General features: G+C 46.8%; 1 protein-coding gene across 2 annotated transcripts in view; it reads right to left on the bottom strand.

Moving 5' to 3' along the window:
• LOC119396995 (uncharacterized) overlaps window positions 1-20,925 on the bottom strand; it is a 125,704-nt gene that overhangs the window by 82,273 nt on the left and 22,506 nt on the right. For both annotated transcript variants that reach the window (XM_049417296.1, XM_037664400.2), the window contains exon 2: window positions 2,116-2,298. In XM_049417296.1, coding sequence (XP_049273253.1) covers window positions 2,116-2,298 — 183 coding nt within the window. The remainder of the gene's footprint in view (window positions 1-2,115; window positions 2,299-20,925) is intronic.

Below are 20,925 nucleotides of genomic sequence, written 5' to 3' on the forward strand. Positions count from 1 at the left end.
TGCTTGTGAATGATTTATACACTCCCGTCCACGATGCAGCAGTCTTGTCGGATAAGATATATGTACGCCCTTATTTTCGGAGGTCCGCCGTGCTTACAAACGAGACCACTTCGTAGACTGTTATGCAGTGTAAAACACTCGTGGTTTACATTACTTATATAATGCTACGGCGCTGCACGGTATTTCGGAGGGGTGTGGGGGCGTTCACTGGGCGCTAAAGTTAACTTGCAGAGCAAGGAACGGTGCAAAAGCAAAGAAATGCACTGGACGATTGTTTTCCGTTGCCCCATTTTGTTTTATTTCCTTTATTCTGTCTTTACTTCTCGGTTCGCAGATTATTGGTAGCTGTTTTTTTTTTTTCTTTCCTTCCTTCGGCTGAACAAGGGGCTGGGACAGAATGGGAAGCTTATTTTAATAAATCACTTTCTTTTTCACTTCGTCAACACGCTCGGCTCTCTCTGAATGCACACCTCAAGAGGAGGAAGAGAAAAGAGATTCGCTCTATCTCGGCCATAAGTCGCGCGTGGCCGCCGTACTAGCAATACCATTGAGCAACTCGAACTGTCGCTTGTTGGATGAGCGGTTCTGACATGATAATCACGCTGCTGCACTGCATGTGCGTGCGTATGTGTTCACTGTGTTCGGGGTTACTTATTTTGATTGAATAAATGGCGACTTCTTCGATATTGCATGCAAGTAGAGATGGCATCCGGTCAAATAAACAGAAATCGCTCTCAGCCTGTTCGCTGTGGAACTGTTTACAGAAAGCGACAAAATGAAAAAAAAAGAGAGAGAGAGAAAACGGATCAACAAATACGTAAGTCTGCCCACTATCCAATGATGTGGGACTGTACACTCACTGTATAGGCGGCAGTCGGGCTTAAGGAAAACAAGATACGCACCGGCGGTTGGTTTAAACACTCGAGGCGTCTGTTGAACCAGCGCTAAGCGACCGTTTAGTCTGGACAAGGTAAAGTCAGTAAACTTGCGCCACTGAGGTTTACGTATGCAGAAAGCGTGCCAGTGGTACGATGAAAATACAAAACAGACATCGCAATCAAACTTCGAGGGAGATAGTGGAGACCTTTTACATTAACAAGCAAAAATAAAAGTGTGTTAGCCACCCCTCTGTTGCCTTGCTTGAGAAAGAAATTTTGCTGTCGTCGTCTGTACGTTAAGGGATGGGATCACGAGTGCCATGTGAGCGTTTGACGAGTTTTCTTTTTTTTTTTTTTTTACCTGATCGCGCAGATCGGAGGGTTGTTAAGCGACGGTTTTCGAAAAAATGAACCAGTTGTTAGATTGCGCTCGTAATGTGCATCTCGCCTTTGTCTCCGTGTGCTTGCGCGAATCCGTGAAGATGAATATATTCCAACTAGGCCGACTTGCAGTATCGCTATTGTGTGCTTTCCTCATGATGAAACCCTGGGATTTCCTGTACATCAGCGTGTAAACTCTCGGACCTCGTTATAACGACGCGTGGTATGAGAAATAAATGAGATGGAAACCTCATTGCATGAACCTCATTACATGAGGAGTGCTGCGGTGCTGAAATCTATTGAAGAAGACTGATGGCAGTTCTGGAGTGGACGTGGTCTGTGCAGTTTAGCTCTCGAGACGCTATATGTACAGCAGGTGGTGCTGAACGTTTTTGTATGAACAAGCTGGGGATAAATCGCATTCGAATGGTTGATAGAACTAGTTATCTGGACCTAATCAGGTTTCTTGTAATAATATTAAATCTGGATTTTTTTCAACAATGAGACACGATAAATCTGTGGAAGCTGAATATATATATATATATGCTGAGAGAGTGTAAAAGAAGTTGCGATGAAAAAATTCGCGCTACATTACGACGAAAAGCTAAGGTTTTAAGGCTTCTGAGTGTTCTTGAGAAGACCTTATAGTCGTAATTACGAGGGATAACTCTGGCGGCAAACTGATTAATGTGTGCTGCTAACGTTTGCTTGTTGAAGTTGTGCTTGTAGCGGTACGTGTGAAACTTGTTCTCAATAGCATTTTCGTCCCGTTTAGCCTGAATAGCGCAAAGCTGTCCAGATCAGTCGAATCGTGCATGGCAATAGCAAAAGGATGCTGGTTAAAGGACAGCCTTGCCTTCGTAGACAGTGGGCTCCTTGTTCCGGAAGTAGACGAGCGACGGGAACTTGGTGATGCCGAGTTTCTTTGCCGTCGGCCGATCGCTGTTCTTGACGAAAGCCACGCCGAACTTCTCCGCTTCGTCGTTGATGTGCTCCAACTCGGCCAGGATGGCATCGCAATTTTTGCATATCTTCGTATCTGTCGGCAGAAAAGGAACGTTTTGAAATGTAAGAGAGAACCTATAATGGACTTAACGCCAGGGCCACATGTTCCCTAAATATACAAACACAGACACAAATGCAGTAAACCGGACTTGTTCGAGCGAGACGTTTTAGTATGCGGGGAAGATGGCTGTCATTGGAATCCCGGAATTCTCCATTCTGACTCACCTATAGTGACTTTTCTGCGCTCAACGTTACACCACGTCTGCTAGCAGCAAGCCGGTCGGACGTATGCGCCTTTCGTTGTGGATTTCAGGCATCGTGTCAGCTTATATAATGCATTCAGCGCTACAATGCTGCGACCTTTTGCTACAAACACGAAACTGCCAAACCTGCGATATGTGGGGATTTTTCTTTTTGCAGCCTGTTTTACATTGCTCGTGACAGCATGCTCGGTATTATATTGCAGCCGAATTAATATCAAATGAGGAGTGCATTTGGCTGCGAAAACAATGAAACGATACGCATGCACCGTCAACGCTCACCATGCTCGGTGGCGAAGCGAAGGCAACGTTCTGAATGCTGGAGTGCAGACGAACGTTGTAACTTCACTAGCGCTCATGATGAGCTAATGCAGTGCACGTCAAGCTAAGGTTAAGGCTTTATATGTGTCATGCGAAGGTGTCCTTGAACGAGATCAAGGCGTGATATCGAAACGGGCGCAAAAAACATCACGTGTACGAAACAGAAGAAATATACCTCTTTGGCCTACCCCGCCATCCTCTAGATATGGTGTGGTCACCCGTAGAGGTATGCAACGGCGGAGGACGCTCGACAAGTACAGCCGGAGACACGACGAACCAAATGTCTCTCAAATGGCGTTTCAGTCCATCGCTTTCGCCCTCGAGTCGTCTTAGGGATAGTGTAAGAGACCCTCGGAATGTTTTGACATGTCTAAAGTAGGAGTGCGCGAATATTCGAAACGTTGAGCGTTCGATTCGATTCGTAAGGCACTTTTACTATTCGACACATTCGAACACCACAAAACTTGAGAACAATGATTAAATTCAGCACGAAGAATGATATAACTGTGCTAAATTTCACAATGTTTGATGCACAAATAGGCAACTTAGTTTCATCTGCCACATTAACCCAAAACAAAGAAAAACGTGATGAATATTTAAGCAGCAGCATAAGCTTGGACGTCGGCTATATGCTAATGACTGAAAACTGAGAAGCCCCATGTGGTGCCTCTAAGGCAGTGACATGCAGCAACCATTTGTGGGAAGCCTGTCAATAAAACAACGCCATATAGTGACGCATATAACGCCGAATTCCGTCATGTTGTCAAATTCGCCATCTTGTCAACTCTGATTGGCCCGTAGGGCTGCGACAGACTCTATGATTGGCTTAATATGCCGCTATTACGGAACTTGACAGTATGGCGAAATTGGACGGTGTCCATGATAGCGCCCGGATCGCGGTGGTTGCCGGAAATTACTTTGATGAATGGGCCTGATACGAGTTATTGTTCTGCACGAATTCGAAAGGTGCACGACGTTTCATAGGAGAGTATATTTCCATTCCGCTCATAATCGAGAAGGAAGCCATACAAGCTTTTCAAAAAGAATCCTTTCTGGGCAATCCATATCACGAAAGCAATAAAAACAAATGAGTTGTATTGCCGTTTGTTTTTCGCTGGTAGCGTACCGTCATTTCTACCTTAGCATGCTGAAAGAGATGACGCGCGCTTCTTTTGCGTGTTACGTTTCTTTGGAAAGAAAAGGCGTCCCTGCTTCGGGACAATATTTAATACGGTAAGGGATAAGGCAGCAGTACAGAAGTGCTTTGGTTTGGGCAATATGTTGTGACATCTGCAAAGACGAAGACGCGAGGAAACAGGACCAGTGCTGGTCCTGTGTGCGCATTGTTTTTTTATGTGTTCGTCTTCGTGCGGTTTAACTTTGCAGAAGCAGTGCAATCCGCGTCGCTGAAAGATGAAAGAAAGGCCTGCCCACATGCGCACCCTCCTGGCGGAGCCAGCGGTGCGATCCTTCGTCGCCTCGAAGGCTCGGCGCATTCACGCCTGGACGAGCTCACGCCGTTTCGGGTGACTGCGCCGCCTTTAATGAGAGAGCCTCACTGTGAGCTGCCACCAAGGGAGCTGACGGTGCAGTTTTACAGGATGCAGTGAACTGAATATAAAATGTTTTCTGATGCACTGTAAGTTATGCGCAGTCATTTCATCCACGCGCCGCACATTAGACTCGCAGTCGTGCGCGGATCGCAGCGACATAGCGCCTTTTCGGTCGACAACTGAGAAATACGTGGCGCTAATCACCTCACCGTTTTCACGGAAAGCTTTTCGTAACGCTGGAATTATTACTCCAGTTTAGTGCGGTAAAGCCAGCTTTGAGCACGTCTTGGGGACGTGCCTTGCAGTGAGGCTTAAATGGCGTAATGCGCCATGTCCTACTAGGGCGATACGTTCCATCGAAAGCGCGTTTGAACAAGCGTCGGAAAGGTTGTGCATCCGAGCACACCAGCCGTCTTGATTCGGAAGGAGAGTTGCTGCACGTTAGCGTGAGTTCGTTTTTATTGCGATAGCAATTATATGGACAGTCTCGGCTGGCTTTTGCCGCCGCCGTCGTGCACCGTATATATATATATATATATATATATATATATATATATATATATATATATATATATATATAAGTAAAAGTCCCAAAGAAGAATAATTCAGAAAAATGCTTCCGAAGCGCGGAATCGAACCAGCGACCTCTCTCTCCGCAGCGCGTGGCTCTAACCACTACGCCACAAAGCGCAGATCCTTCAGGTAGCTAACGGCGAGCGTTATATACACACCCTTTACCGCTGGCAGGACTCAGAGACGGCAGGCGCTTATAAGCGTTTCTTCATTACCAGCGAGATGGCGCGAGCAGCGCAACGGGCGCATTTAAAAGTCGTCGGCCAGCTCGCTCGCTTCGTCTAATATTTAGCAGGGAGAACCTTGCCCTTCCGCTGTCTGCTCGCGCGGTAGTTGCTGCCGGGGGACCGCTTTTCTTGCTATTACATTCATTGCTTCGCCCTTGCGGCGAAAGTGTGACTTTTTCTCCAATAGTTGACAGCGCCGTGTGTCCTTTGTTCGTATCTAGTCATGATGTTGCAGCCATGTCCTATATTTAATTGAGTAGAACGGAACGTTTCTGCGAGTTGGCGTGTATTCAGTTTTTGGTTTAAAGCAAAGAACGAGTTGCGAGATTAAGTACCTTTCCTTTGTGACTTCGTCGATTCTGAGCGCCGGAATCCACTAGGAAATAAGCATGTCCTTTTAGCTCACTTATTAAAAAATTAACACCTTAAGACCTTTAATATTCATTGTAATCACGGCAACATTACGTTCCGGTAACCTTCTTCCGTAATGAATAGTATCCATGCATGCATTATCCAGGACCGTATGTATGTATGTATGTATGTATGTATGTATGTATGTATGTATGTATGTATGTATGTATGTATGTATGTATGTATGTATGTATGTATGTATGTATGTATGTATGTATGTATGTATGTATGTATGTATGTATGTATGTGTGATTTCCTTGATGGATAAAATCTTGAATACTCAGGTTCTTGGACCTGAGCACTCGTGTTAAGCACTCCTGTTGGACTTATTCGCAAGATCACTCAAGCCACTCTTGGTCAAGAACGGGATCGCTTTGTCATGTTTGGGTTTGGCTCTGTGCAGATCATGCCCTCACATGGTGCACGATGCCTTCTCTAACCAAATTAGCCGACATAGGCTGTCAAACTACACTGATGAAATTTGAGGCCGCCTAAGCTTTTGAAGAAGTTAAAATTAGAACGTATAGGCCCAGCCTGTCGCCCATTCACCGCACTTCCCATCGCTTGAGGGCCGGTTTTGTATTTTTCTCAGCGAAACATAAGCAAGGCGGTGTCTGCGCAGCTGTAGATAGGAAGAGTGAAGGTTTGACCATATCGAATGGATTAATCGCCGTGACAAGGCTGTTGACTGCGATAAAGGTGTTGTCTACGAGGTCTCTTTGCGGTAAATCGTACATTGGCCATACTCGCAGGTGTGTCAACAACCGCCTGATGAATCATGGAGCTTCATTAAAAGGACAGCCCTCACCTAATCAATCATTACGATGCAGAGACTGCACGTGCAAACCACTGCTGTCGGACACGAAGATTTTATGGAGGCATCACGACCGGACAACACCGGAGCATTCTTCGTTCGCAAGTCGGGCGACACGAGGCCACCAGTGCCGTTGCATGATTCCCAGATTGTCCATCTGGCTACGGATATTTAGGTCACATTTTTATTGTTTGATATGGTGCTTATATTTCCATTTATTCTGCTATTAAAAGCTCAGTTAGAATCGCGCCGTGTCGTCTACTCCTTCTCGTCCTTCATTTCTTGCGCTTTTCCGGCATGGATATCCAATTTGCCCACTATTCAGTTATTTCACGATATGTTGACATCTATGTCATTCATATCATGACACATATGACGTGCATGTCATGTCATTCATGTCGTGGCATGTCGTTCATTACCGCTTGTTGGTCATGCATGCAGGCTAATTCTCGTATATATCAACGAAACGAGAAGCAGCGCAGGACAGTGAAAGAGACGGAGGAAGCGCTGTCTCTTTCCGATGCCCGTGATGGTATATAGGGCGCAGCACAGCCTGAGCTGCTTTTGCGCCATTAAACCCCAACTAACCAACCAACCACGATAATGAAATGACCACGACGATTTCCCGACGCGTGCATCATGTCATATGTGTCACTCATGTCATGATATACACAATATTAATGAGCACTCACAGACAATAATGCCAAGGAAAGTATAGGGGATGTCATTAGTAGTAAATGTAATGTAAATGTGAAGAAAGAAAAGTGGACGAAAAGATAACTTGCCGCGGGCAGGGCAAGTTATCTTTTCGTCCACTTTTCTTTCTTCACATTCACATTACATTTACTACTAATGACATCCCCTATACTTTCCTTGGCATTATTGTCTGTTAGTGCTCATTAATATTGTGTATAACAAAGAAAAACGAGCCCTCAAAATTTACTCCTTCCTTCCTGTCATGATATAGATCACAGGCATGTTATGAATTTTCATGTCGTGACATGTCATCCATCTATGTCCCGCACGCAGGCCATGTGATGCACTGTCTGGTATATATTCAAGGTAGTGAAACCACGGATAGATAGATAGATAGATAGATAGATAGATAGATAGATAGATAGATAGATAGATAGATAGATAGATAGATAGATAGATAGATAGATAGATAGATAGATAGATAGATAGATAGATAGATAGATAGATAGATAGATAGATAGATAGATAGATAGATAGATAGATAGATAGATAGATAGATAGATAGATAGATAGATAGATAGATAGATAGATAGATAGATAGATAGATAGATAGATAGATAGATAGATAGATAGATAGATAGATAGATAGATAGATAGATAGATAGATAGATAGATAGATAGATAGATAGATAGATAGATAGATAGATAGATAGATAGATAGATAGATAGATAGATAGATAGATAGATAGATGCTGTCAAAGTGTATTTGGTTCGTTAATAAATGTTTCGTATTAAAGAGGAGGGTTCACCTGTAAACCAAGAGCCTGAAACTGACAACGTGCTAGCGAGCGCAAAAGGCATAGCGACCTTCAAGCGAGACACAAAAAAAGGTGCGAGTGTGCCCGTTTCCTTAAGTTTAACGATCCGCCATGCATCGTCATTTGATGTCCTGCCACGAAAGCGCGCGAACACCGCCTAGAACGGGACAAGCTTTTTCTTCGCGCACGCATTTTTATTAAGCGTCCAAACTGTACACTGTATAGGAGACAGTGCCTTAACGGCCACAAAAAAGAAAGAAAAGATCACCCGAAGAAGAAAGTTAATGAAATTACTTTTTTTCTTTTGCTGCGGTAAAAGGATATATTGCCTTGCTCGACACACGTAATATATGATTATTTCTTCAGACAGCGTCTAAATGAAAACGAACTACTCCCGAAGGTGTAAACGTGCAGGTCAACAACAATGCAGTGAAAGACCCTCGCTGCGTCGCACAGTATTTGCTTAGAAGAGAGTGACCGAAAGGAAGCGCCCCGAGGATAAACCACTGAATTCAGTCGTCGGAAAGCAAGAAACGAGGAAACTCAGCTTCCAGTCGGTGCGAGGCAGAAACGGGACATCCGAACGTCGTGATAAACAGCGCAGAACTTTTCCGAAATTATGCATCTCATCAACTACCAGTACAAGCTGCCATTCGTCCCATATGAAACATACAATTTCAAACTGCTCAAAAATGAGTGTAGGTGTGTGTCGTTCGCGTTTTGAAAAACAAGTTATTGAGCTTCTTAACTTTTCTGGGCACTCAAGTACCCGTCTGCTTGTTCTGGAAATCAACGTTTATTTCATTTTCCCTCTGTACCAATTCTTTTTCCATGTGAACCATTGTTTACACAGCTCTCAAAGTAGTTCCATGTGGCATCTCATTCTGCTCTTTCATTTCAATCGCTTTTTGCCGACCTCAAAAGCCATTAACGCTTGTAAGCCTCGATTACGCCTCCACATGGCAGCATTGAATCTTTCGCGAAACAACGAAGGCTCTGTTTTTATAGCAAGTTGTATTCCTGCAAGTGATGTCCGCTCTCTCGTCGACCACGCAGCGTCGCCCATTCGATTGCAGCCTGTTGGACGCTCGTGTCTTCGAGCAGTATCCATGTTTCTTGTGCATTTCTCGAATACTCGTCTGTATTTTTTATTGCTGTAACAATTATGTGGACGCTCCAGGCGCATTTCTGCTGTGCCTTCGCCATGAGGTTTCGTATAAGTCCGAGTTGCGATAACATCGCCCCGCGCGTGGCATTTTCTCGAGCTATTGCCTGTCCATCGAAAGCCTATTGATAGTCCAGCCGCACATTTTTATATACAAAATCGTACTCACTGAGAGGCCCATAAACAATGAGATGTGCAGCGTAACCGACCTCCGGATCGGTTCCTCTATTCTAGGCACAATAAAGTTTCACTAAATCAATCAATCAATCCCGCGAGGCACTTGGTGATGGGAGTAAACCGTTGCTGAAGCGTCAGACGATGACGACCTGCCTCCGCGGTGGCTCGGTGCGATGCGTCCCTTCGCAATGTGTCTTTCATTTCCGTAGCAAAATGAAATGAATGATGAAACGAGGTGTGTTTTGTGCACTCTTCCGCCATACGAACGTTTGGTTATGTCTATAGACGAGCGACATCACCGAAGGGTTCGTTCTGTACTGCGGCAGCCACTCCGTGCTGAGAAAAGTGCTGACGTGCCTGTGTGGGCTGCATTGATTGGGGACGGAAGCGCCGTTCGCCGAGGACGCTGATTACGTTGCGAGGGAGACCTGAAATAGCCCCGCGGAGAAGCGGCTGCTCGCAGGAAGCTCGTTTAGTCACCGTCCCTGCAAGTCTGCTGTGAAAGGAGCCACATTCGCTTGCTTATTTCTCACTCTTTCTCCATCAGCGCGCTCGTTATTTTTTGTTTAGCCTTTCATACCACCCAGCGGCCATTTAGTTAGCTATTCAACTACTTCAGCATCAGCGGATAGTAGTGCGAAAGGCAAGCCAGCAAGGAAAAAGAAAGGCCAGCACCACGCCTGGGAAATCTGAGTAAACAGCGTCGCTGGCAAGCAAGCGCCACCACCGATCGGCTTCTTTTGTCCCTTTCTATATTGCCCGTTTCTTCTTCTTGATTTCAACGATGATATCCTTAACCCCCGTTTGCTCCCTGACCCACTCTGCTCTCTTCCTGTCTCTTAAGGTTACACCTATCATTTTCCTTTCCATCGCTCGCTGCGTCGTCCTCAATTTAAGTTGAACCCTCTTTGTAAGTCTCCAGGTTTCTGCTCCGTAGGTAAGTACCGGTAAGATGCAGCTGTTATATACCTTCCTCTTGAGGGATAGTGGTAGACAACCATTCATGATTTGATAATGCTTGCCGAATGAGCCCTATCCCATTCTTATTTTTCTAGTTATTTCACTCCCATGGTTCGGCTCCGCGGTTACTACCTGTCCTAAGTAGACGTACTCCTTTACAACTTCCAGTGTCTCGCCACCTATCACAAAGCGCTGTTCTCTGCCAAAATTGTCCGACATTACTTTAGTTTTATGCATATTAATTCTCAGACCTACTCCTCTACTTTCCGTATCCAGTTCAGTAATCATGAGCTGTAATTCGTCCCCGCGTTACTCATCAATGCAATGTCATCAGCGAACCTCAGGTTACTGAGATACTCTCCGTTAACTCTTATCCCTAATTCTTCCCAATCTAGGAACCTGAAAACCTCCTGTAAGCACGCGTTCAATAGCATTGGAGAGATCGTGTCTCCCTGCCGTACGCCCTTCTTTATTGGGATTTTGTCGCTTTCTTTATGGAGGACTATAGTAGCTGCGGATCCGCTGTAGATTTCTTCCATTATGTTTATATAGGCTCCGTCAATGCCCTGATTCCGCAGTGCCTGCATGACTGCTGATGCCTCCACCGAATCAAATGCCTTCTCGTAATCTATGAAGGCTATGTATAGGGGTTGGTTGTATTCCGCGCATTTCTCTATCACCTGATTGATAGTATGAATATGGTCTATTGTTGAGAAGCCTGTACGAAATCCTGCCTGGTCCTTTGGTTGATTGAACTGTAATGTCGTATTAATTCTGTTAGCAATTACTTTTGTACATAGCTTGTAGACAACGGACAGTAAGCTGATGGGCCTGCAATTTTTCAGGTCCTTGACGTCCCCTTTCTTATGGATCAAGAAGAAATGGATATGGGCCGGGCACGTAGCACGTCGGCAGGATAACCGATGGTCATTAAGGGTAACTGACTGGATTCCAAGAGATGGCAAACGCGTGAGGGGGAGACAGAAAATTAGGTGGGTAGATGAGATTAAGAAGTTTGTAGGTATAACGTGGCAGCAGAAAGCACAGGACCGGGTTGATTGGCGGAACATGGGAGAGGCCTTTGCCCTGCAGTTGGCGTAGACAGGCTGATGATGATGATGATGATGATGATGATGATGATGATTTTCCTTGGACAGCTGTACCGCTGCATGTTGAACCCCGGCTGCATAGTCTGGTCGCCTGGTCCACCTAGTCTTCTCAAACGTTGCAGGGTGCTATCACTTTAGAGTAATGGTAGGAAAGAAGATGACTCTTAAGGGCTCGTTTTCTTTGTTAGACACAATATTAATGAGAACTAACAGACAATAACGCCAAGGAAAGTATAGGGGGTGTTATCTGTAGTATTTAGAATATAAACTTGCCGTCGGTCCCTGCCGGCGGCAAGTTATCTTTTCGTCCACTTTACTTTCTTCACATTTATATTGATTTATATCTTCACATTATAAAGAGCACGGTGTTAACACCGTGCTCTTTACCGAATGACTTCACACTACATAAAATACAACAAGCCCCGAATACACCTCATTGCCAAGTGTGCGGTTCCATACCGACTCTATCCCACACATACTGGCACTGCCCCAGAGCCAACACGCCACAACGCCATTCACTCTGCTCTAACGTACTTACATGGGAGGCCTGGGTTGCGAATCTGGGCGAAACCACCTCCTCGTGGGCAACTCTCCTTAACCACATACTAACCATCTTAGGGGAGGTCAGTACAGCCTCAACCTAGAGCCCAGACCCGGACTTGGGTTTCGAAAATAAAAGTTTTTTTTTCTCTCTCTTCTCTCTCCTCAGCGTCTGAGGTGAAAACGTAAGGAGCGCGCGCATCTGCTGGCAGAGGAGCACGCGAGCGCGAGCGTCTGTTGGTGGTTTAGTGGCCTGGCGTTCTTGTCCACGGAGACGGAACCGTTGCGGAGTATATAGCTTCGCTGTAGTATCTATGAGACATGTTAAAAAAAAATTCACCATCTCACACTATAGGGAACCATGTGGGGATGCGAAGGAGCGTATGGGTCGACTTAAAGTTCCGTTCATCACGGGCACCTTGGCCGATGTTAACGCGTCGTTGCATGTGCAGCACACCATGAATTCAGTGTGGTTGCTGTTGCTGTTACTCGTCCCGAACTCTTGTTGGAGCACGCCACGCGGGTTCATCGCGCGGCTGCAGAATCTCGTTCGCCGACGCCTTCACATGATTACTGGGACAGTGTAAGGGGGAGAGGACACAGCGTCTTACCCAGCCCCTTACACAGGCCCGAACGCGCTAGCGCGTGCCAGCACACGTGGTTTTTGTCTGCGTTACGCCAAGCTAGGAAAGCATACGGCAGCCCGGGCCCCTAAAGTGCTCTGCACGTATCATCATGAAGGCGGTTGAAGAGCAAGACAAAGAAGACTTCTCCTTGGCGCGAGCGCGCGCTCAATATGTTACTGATGGCTATGGTAGGTTTTATAAAGCGGACGGTCGCCAATGGAACTACGGACAAAGCCCAGCGCAAAAGCTGCTTCGCATCTAAAACAAGGCGTGCAAACACGGTCACATGTAGAGAGCAAATCGGCGTTTGTGGTGTCTTGACTTCTCTCTTGTGTCGGTGTTCGCGCGCCCTGTCACTTTAACATTAATACCTACCAACTAGCTCAGCTGCCTGTTATTCTATGAGTCACCCTTAACAATACGCTTTCATGGAACAATCAAATAACATTTGCGCCTCCGCCTTCACAAAAGTATGCCTTTTAAGGTTCGGACTTATGAAAGCCCCTTCCGATGTAAAATTGCTCACGAAATTCGTCACGAAATTGCGTCACGAAATTTGGCGCTGTGTGACGTCATGATGACATCGTGTGATGGCAAGTTTTCTTCAGCTCACCTGGTTTTGCACTGCCTCCGTGATCGGTCGCCGATCACGGAGGCAGCGCAGAGAGGCGATGTCATGAGATGGCGTCACTATGACGTCACAAAATTTGGCTATCTGTGACGTCATGTGGTGACTTCATCACGTGTTGATTTTTTGCATCTATCGTGTTCACGCCGCCGACGGTCAATTTTCGAGTTTGATGAGGCATCTAAGGCTTTCGCCTTAACAATGTGAAGTAAGCGGTTAGCAGAGCCCGAATCGGAAAGTGAGCTTAGCATGATATAAACTAATCGTGATACGTGCTCGTAAGCCCGGACGATTGCAGCACGAATGCAATAACGTGCACTGGACCGTCAGAGCAACACATGGACGCGATGGCACTACGTTCAATAATGTGGCCTGCTGCAACGACCTCGTCGCCTTCAGCGAGACACCTGACACTGTCCCCAACATGGTTAAGAAGGGTGCTCAAAAGCAAGGGCACTGGAAACGAAAAAGATAACTCTTATTAGCCTCACAACAGGCGACAGGCGCATATTTTGCGGTCTGATCAAGCACATGCTTTTCGCATCGATGCATTTACGAAATATAGCGATTCACGTTACGAATTTCCGTTGCAAAAAGCAAAGAATAAGATTTTGATAGGTTACTCACCGTCGTCGTCAACTTCCATCGTAAGTTCGCGAAGCACGAACGCCGCGTACAAATGCTGCTGAAGCTGCCACGGCTGACCGACATCCACACTTCGGGGTTTCGTCCGTTCGCCGCTAGGCGCCGACTCAGTTCGATCTCGCGGCCAATTGCTACCTCTCCCTAATTGGACGTAAGCAGGGATATATGCATGCATAGGATGGAATCCATACACAAGAACGGATATCACTATAGTCTCGAAATAATATAGCGAAAAGCGATCAGATTTATATTTAACCAGTTTTCGAGATTCGATCCCCCCCCCCCCCCGAATTTATGAATATTAACAACATCCAACCACTCCAGCTAGCTTAGAAGAAAGAAGAAGATGCTAGAACTCGTTAAACTACTTTGCATTAAGAATTTATCCTTATATCTATCTCTATATCGACAGATATTAACCAGAACTCAACGCAATGCTGGACATGGTGCATTAAACCCTTACTCTGAAAGAATGAACACAGTATTTTTTTTCCTCGTACTACAACCGAATGTAATCTTATGGCATCCTAATCTCTCATTAATGTTGCTTTCTTTTGCCAAGCATATTCAATGACTGTGGCATTTGTCGCTCTTCCTGCTTGGATTGTGTGTCCGCAGTGTTCGATAAATGAATAAACGTAAATGAATAAATCGGTTCTGCAAGCGCTTTTGTTTTCAGAGGCGAGCGTGTCGTGTTCCATGATCGCGCTGAGCAGCTATTGTTCCCTGCAGAACCGCAGATAGTGCGCAAAGAAGTGTATTCTGACTTGTGTCCGAGAAAATGGATATACACGGTGAAGTTTGTGACGTGGGAAGATCTATCACGCATAACAAAGCACGCAACAGGAAGAGAAGAATGAAGACAGTTGTATTTAAAGCGCGACGATTGGCAATTTGCAAGTGTCCTGCTGAGCGAACATCTTGCTTGAACGCTTCCGTTACGTGTGAACACTTCGGTTGTGTGAATATTTGTAATTTGTGAACTCTTGTCATGGGTGGACATTTGTTGGTAATGGGACTAAGCACGCGAGTGTTCGCCCATGTGCCCGTTTGTACACTTTTGTGATTGTACGCTACTTCACGAAAACAAGTAGCGTTATGTCAGAGAATAGTAGGAGTAGCCGGCACCACACATGAACTCTCATTAAACACATTTCATTAAAAAAAAAGAGTGAAGACACATAGGACAACGATCGAATGGCTTTCTGTCCAGAAGTGTTGCGATTAGGATCTAAAGAGTCGGATAACGAATAAAACGATTTTCGGAAACAGCGCGGTTGTGTGATAAAGCCCGTCCTGCCACGTGGGCTGCTCGCTGCGGGTGCCTCGCTGACTCGTTTTGAGCTCAGCCGTGCTATAAATAAACCGACTCCCTCGCCTTTCCGCGGCAGAAAAAGCGCGAGAGGGCCCTCTTGTTTTACGTCCGACAACCGGGCCACCGGAGCGCGCCCCAGCCCAGACCCCTTGCCGTGTATATATAGATGTATAGACTTTTTTCTTTCTTTTCATTCACCCCGTCTTGCCGCTGTCGTCAGATGTTACGAGGTGGCTTATTCTTGCCAACCGCAGGCGCGGCAAGTCAGCCATCAACGGAGGGAACGTAGATTCGGCTCGCATTCCCTCTCCCTCTGGCGAAATTTTACTCGTTTTTATTTTTCATTTTACTCATTACGTTTTCACTCATCCCCGTATCTCTCGCTGCTTGTGTTTCGCTGCTTTACTTCTCACTGAAAGGAAGGCAACCACCTTAATTGGCGTTCGTTCCGGAGTCTAATTATATTACCGAAATGGTGTATATCGCACATAATACGCTTTTTTTTAAATATTATTTCCAGTCAGACCTTAGTTCCTTTGGCATGTACCTTATTCGTCTGACTGATGTCACTTCATATTCCGACATAACGTTGCATGTCAAGCGAGGGCTGTCACCAGCTTCGTGGCCAGCCGCACTATGCTACTTTATTTCATCATTGTCCTCTTCGGTGAAACTTGGATCACAAATGACAGTCGGGCGCCTTGGAGTGGAATAAACCACGAAAAGGCCAGCAAGGAGCAAGCTTTTCCTTCGTCTCTTCTTTGCAAAGAAGCTGCCTACATCTAGCGTATCCGCGGCAGGAAACTGCTAGCGGGCCACAGAAACTGGGCAAGCCCCACTGCTCAGCACTGGCCCACTAAAAATGAACAAGTCGACCGCGGGCAAAAACGTGTGTGCCGTAGACATTAGACAAATCCTTCTGCTCACCACTTGTCCACTAAACTAAGAAAGACCTTAATGAACCGACGTGTGTTTTACTGCCAAAATGATTTTCCTCGTCGCTAATAATATCGGCACTAATTCACTCCTCATTTATGGTGACTACGCGACGATAAACGCTCAAAGGTCGGAGACACATAAGCAAACGTTTAATGGAAGCGGCTTCGCTCGTCAATCATCTTCACGGAATGCCGATGATTAGTTTTTTTATCAGACGGTGAAACTTGGTCCCCGCTAATAGAGAACCCTGCGCACGCACTCCACAATTATTATTCCGTGCTTCATTGCGCATCTATCAGTCCCACTAGCAATGCTGTTGTTTAGATAAATGCACGCATTCCGTAGTGCGGTGCTAACTTCTGTTCAGTGACTCCCGAGACAATCGGCTTTTTGCGAGCACGTCTTTATGAGGGAAAAAGCCAACGCGACGACGTTCCGCCTATTAGCTAGCAGCTTATATGCCACTAACTGAAGCTAGTCCTGCCCTAAGCGACGCGCTATTATCTCATGGTTTCGCAACTATGACTAGTCTTCAGATGAACTTGAGTTTGGCCTAGTTTGTATATACTGAGTGACCGCTAAAAATGACAGAGGGCGAAACTAATTATAGTTCTATACACAGAGCTGCTCCCGTCCTCTCCGGAGTAAGGAGTCCTTCCGAAAAATCAGGTGTTTTCTATACTATCACACTAGCGTCATCCGATAATAACCATTGCCCAGCATATATATATATATGTACAGGAGCGTGTATGCACAAGAGTAATGCCGCCCTCTTCTTGGTCAGGCCACACTGGTAGGAAGAGTTGCCAATGAATTGTTCGCAGGCAAACGTTCCGTATTAATTCCGCTGAGCCACGGACATGTCTCGCACGAAGACGCTACGTCAATATGAGTGCATGGTTGTCATGGCGATGCACTGCATTTCGCGCGCACAATATACTACACAAAATGGTCATTTCATTCTCTTCCGCTATAGTCTTCGTCCGCGGCTTCTCGCCTCTATCTCTCCACGATCAACGCATTCATTCGTTCCGGAGCTCAAAACATGGTGCACGAAGCGCGAAAGGTCGATTCCTTGGCTAATTCGTTTGCAAAGCAACAGTTTCAGGATGGAACACAGTTAGATGCATACGTGACATGCTAACTTTTATTTACAGCCGTAATCACACTTGTCTAGAACGGTCGCGCGTGGCTGTGGACGCTGGTGTGGCCCGCAGCTACTACCTTAGGTTAGCTTCTGCGCGTGCTTGTATTCATAGGCGTGCGAAAAGGGGGGGGGGGGGGGCGGCCACCCCCTCTGTTCACCTAAGAGGGGGCGCAAAGTCAGCCCCACACATTGACGTAATAGGGAGGGAGGGCGCTGCGACTCGGGGGAGGGGGGGCGCAATGTCAGCGCCATACATTGACATAATTGGGGGGGGGGGGCTGCAACGAACCTTCGCCCCCCCCCCCCCCGAAGGGGACCCTGCGCACGCCTATGCTTGAATTATAGCACAAGGATGCGGTATGACTATGTCTGGTATCGTTACGGCGCTGGTCTTCGCACGTTTCTGCAAAAACGGCAACGGAGACGGCCGACTGGGCGCTCTAGACAAGTGTGATTCCGACTGTACGCACTATAAAGCACGTCTTACAGGTCGTCTGCGATCGTGGAGCTTGTTACGATCAGCAGCGAACCACTGGCGTCGCATTAATAGCTTGCACGTGACGTCATGAACGCAGCTTCATAACATACTGGTACTCGTATACATGGCAGCTTTGATGACGTCATAATCCTGCTTCCATAGGCGTGCGCAGGGTTCACCATTAGGGGGGGCGAAGGTTCATCGCAGCGCCCCCCCACCCTACTAAGTCCATGTATGGGGCAGATTTTGCGCCCCCCCTCTTGGGGTGCCTAGGGGGGGGCGCCCGCCCCCCTGCCCCCCCTGTGCGCACGCCTATGCCTGCTTCTATGTGATAACGACGCGGCCAGAACGTTGTTGGCTTCTGTGCATGAATAACGAGAGAACCTGCATGTGACATTCTGATAACATTACAGTGACATCACAAACTTCGTGCCCTACCATGCTGGTACACCAATTAATATGGGTGGCCGATTGAGCTAGTCGGTATTCCATACCCGAAAAGCGCAAAAAAGGGGGCCGTAGACAAGTGTACTTCCAGCTGAGGTTAATGCATGAAGAACGATGAAACCTCACATATTTCAAAAAGGCACTTTCACGCGAAAGCATATAAAGACCAGTGTGGAATACATAATCACCTAACCATGAAATGAGAACAGACGTGCGGATAATAGTGTCAGGCTAAGCCGTTGTGGCGCCTATCACACTAGCCGACTCCTTCGAAAAAGTTCAGTTCCTTGCCAGTTAATGGAACGGAAGGTTTACTCGCACATGCGCACTCTTCCCGTTTACAGTGATGCTACGGAGGACTTCTGATTTGGAGCAATTTTTGGAGCAGCAAAATTTTCATTTTGGAGCACTTTGGAGCAGCAAGAATTTCCTTTTTGAAGCACTTTGGAGCCGGTAATTTTGCATCTGGGAGCACCCTGGAGCAGGTAATTTCACATGTTGGAGTACATTGGAGAGCAAGTTGCATTTACATCCAGACATTAGAATAATTATTGTAGGGCTGTTATGATTGGCTATACTCGGCGACAACTTTTCTTGACAGCACTGTGGAAGCTACAGAACCAAAGCGCATGCCTGCTACCGCGCCAAAAAATAGTACTTCAGTTTACTGATAATTCTCCATTTGCCTTGCTGAAATAAATGCTGATTTATTTATTATGAGACTCAAACAGTTGCGGGAAGTCGTAAATAAAATACAGTTATTGTTCACTTTGCAAGAATGCTTTCCTTTTCTTTCCATTTCTTAGAGAGCACCACCTTTTCAGCACGCCCGTTTTCCAAAGTAAACATGGCGTCCATGACGTAGTGGGTCATTGTGCGGCCGCAAACGCGCTGTTGAGTTCTCCAAGAAATATATACTCGCATTATGACTCGAAAATGTACACTGAACAATCGAAATGCCGCCCCGTTGACGTTTTTCGTGTATATGTTTTTTTTAACCGCGAGCGAGCAAAACCGAAATCAGCCGCAAGCTGCCGTACTACTTGGGGAGCAACACGAATGTGCGGAAGCCCCGCCTCCGTAGCCTCCGCTCCGCTGACAAGATAAGTTGTCGCCGAGTATAGATACAGATATCGATTGGTTGCGGTGAAAAAAGTTGGGGCGGCTACGCATTAGTGGTGCGAAGACTCGGGAAGCAGCGGAGCTGGTGGCGTTCCGCTCCTCCTTTTGCTCCTCCCAACCCTGACTTCCTTTTCCCACCCCTTGCTGCAGTATACAAGACTATGCTCTCCCCTCACCCTCACATCCCGCCTTACCCACACTTCCCTTTCCAGAATAGTGCTAAGCCGGGCTGGTTGGTAAGCGTTCATAGTAATGTTCAGAAACAGAAGTGACAGACATTGTAGCGGCACGCGTGTAGTTATTAGTGAACATTGCCTTAATAACATGCCATGAACCACTAGAAACGAGCTACGAGCAGCGTTTCTGGAACAGCCGATGAATCGCCGCCACACTTGATCGTCCCCGATTGGCCTCGAAGTCACGAGGCTCTGCGGAGATTGCACTTTGCCGTCGATCCGACTGTTACAGAAGCTGCATCGACACCGTGCACGGCGTCATGGCTGAATTAATCAGGATCGACGCACATGCAAGCACTGTTTCGTTTGCGGAATAATCTTTGGTCCGTGATTGTAACTTTTGTGGCCTCAAGATCATGCTTCACATATTTTGACGCGCCGGCAGAGCGAATGCGGGTGATGGACACAGTCAGGCCCGAGGCTCTGGCGCAGTTTGACGCAATTTAAGTAGATTTTATCAAGATGGCTCAGTAAATCCAATTTGGCGCTGAGGTGGAATCACTGCGTTTCATTTCAGGAGATTGTTTGTGTCCCTATTTTTCGCGCTTTTTTCGTCGATGTACAACAATATGGAGGTTTCAGTGACGTCAATGCAGGCTGCTGTTCCGTTTTATTCAACCAGCGCGGAAGCGGCGCTTTCTCTCTATACCGTGTTTCGTTAGAGTGCTGTCATGTTCGCTGCCATGATGTGTGAGGGGGTTCGTCAAGCTGCTGCCTACGCAGCTTTTATCCCGTCTTGCCCGCCACACCTTGTACATGCACGGTACTTGTTGTGGTAGATGAATAGACTGAAAACGAAACAGGCATGGGGGGGGGGGGGGGGCAATGGGGGCTTGTTGGTATTGCATGATACTTGATGGTAGTCTGCCATGGCTCCATCACCACAACACAGGGCTAGTGTTGTGCCTGGTGTGCCTTTCTTGTGTCCTTAGCCTTAGCCTGCGGTACCACCAAGTACCTAAAGGCGGAACCGCATTTTTTCGCGAGCGAAAGACGCGACGTGCAGAGAACGCCCGCGTTGCAGTGGTCGCAAGTGCACCCGCACAAAAAGAAAGAAGCGCGTCTTGGCGACAAGAGAAGGCTTGCGCACTCCCTCCTTGACGTCACAAACCTTGCCCGACGGATAGGAACGCTGGAACACTGCGATGGTGTTCGTCAAAAAAACGCCCGCGTCCCTGCAAGCACGCGTCAATCGCGCCTGAAATCGCGCCATGCGGTTCCACCAAAGGCCTGAACACACGTACGCGTTGCAGCGTGTGACTTTTTGATGCGGCGCCACGTCAAAAAGTCACGCTCTGACACGCTGCAACGCGTACGTGTGTTCAGGCCTTAGGGGACCGTTGTGCCGCTGCAAGCCGTGGAAGCCGTTGTGAGAAGTCTGTCATCGCTTCATTTTTGCATCCACTGATATATGCTTGCCTTCTATCGGATTCGGCCTAGTGGGGGGAGGAGGG

This window comes from Rhipicephalus sanguineus, chromosome 6 (genome assembly GCF_013339695.2).
Source record: "Rhipicephalus sanguineus isolate Rsan-2018 chromosome 6, BIME_Rsan_1.4, whole genome shotgun sequence".
Classification (NCBI taxonomy): domain Eukaryota; kingdom Metazoa; phylum Arthropoda; class Arachnida; order Ixodida; family Ixodidae; genus Rhipicephalus; species Rhipicephalus sanguineus.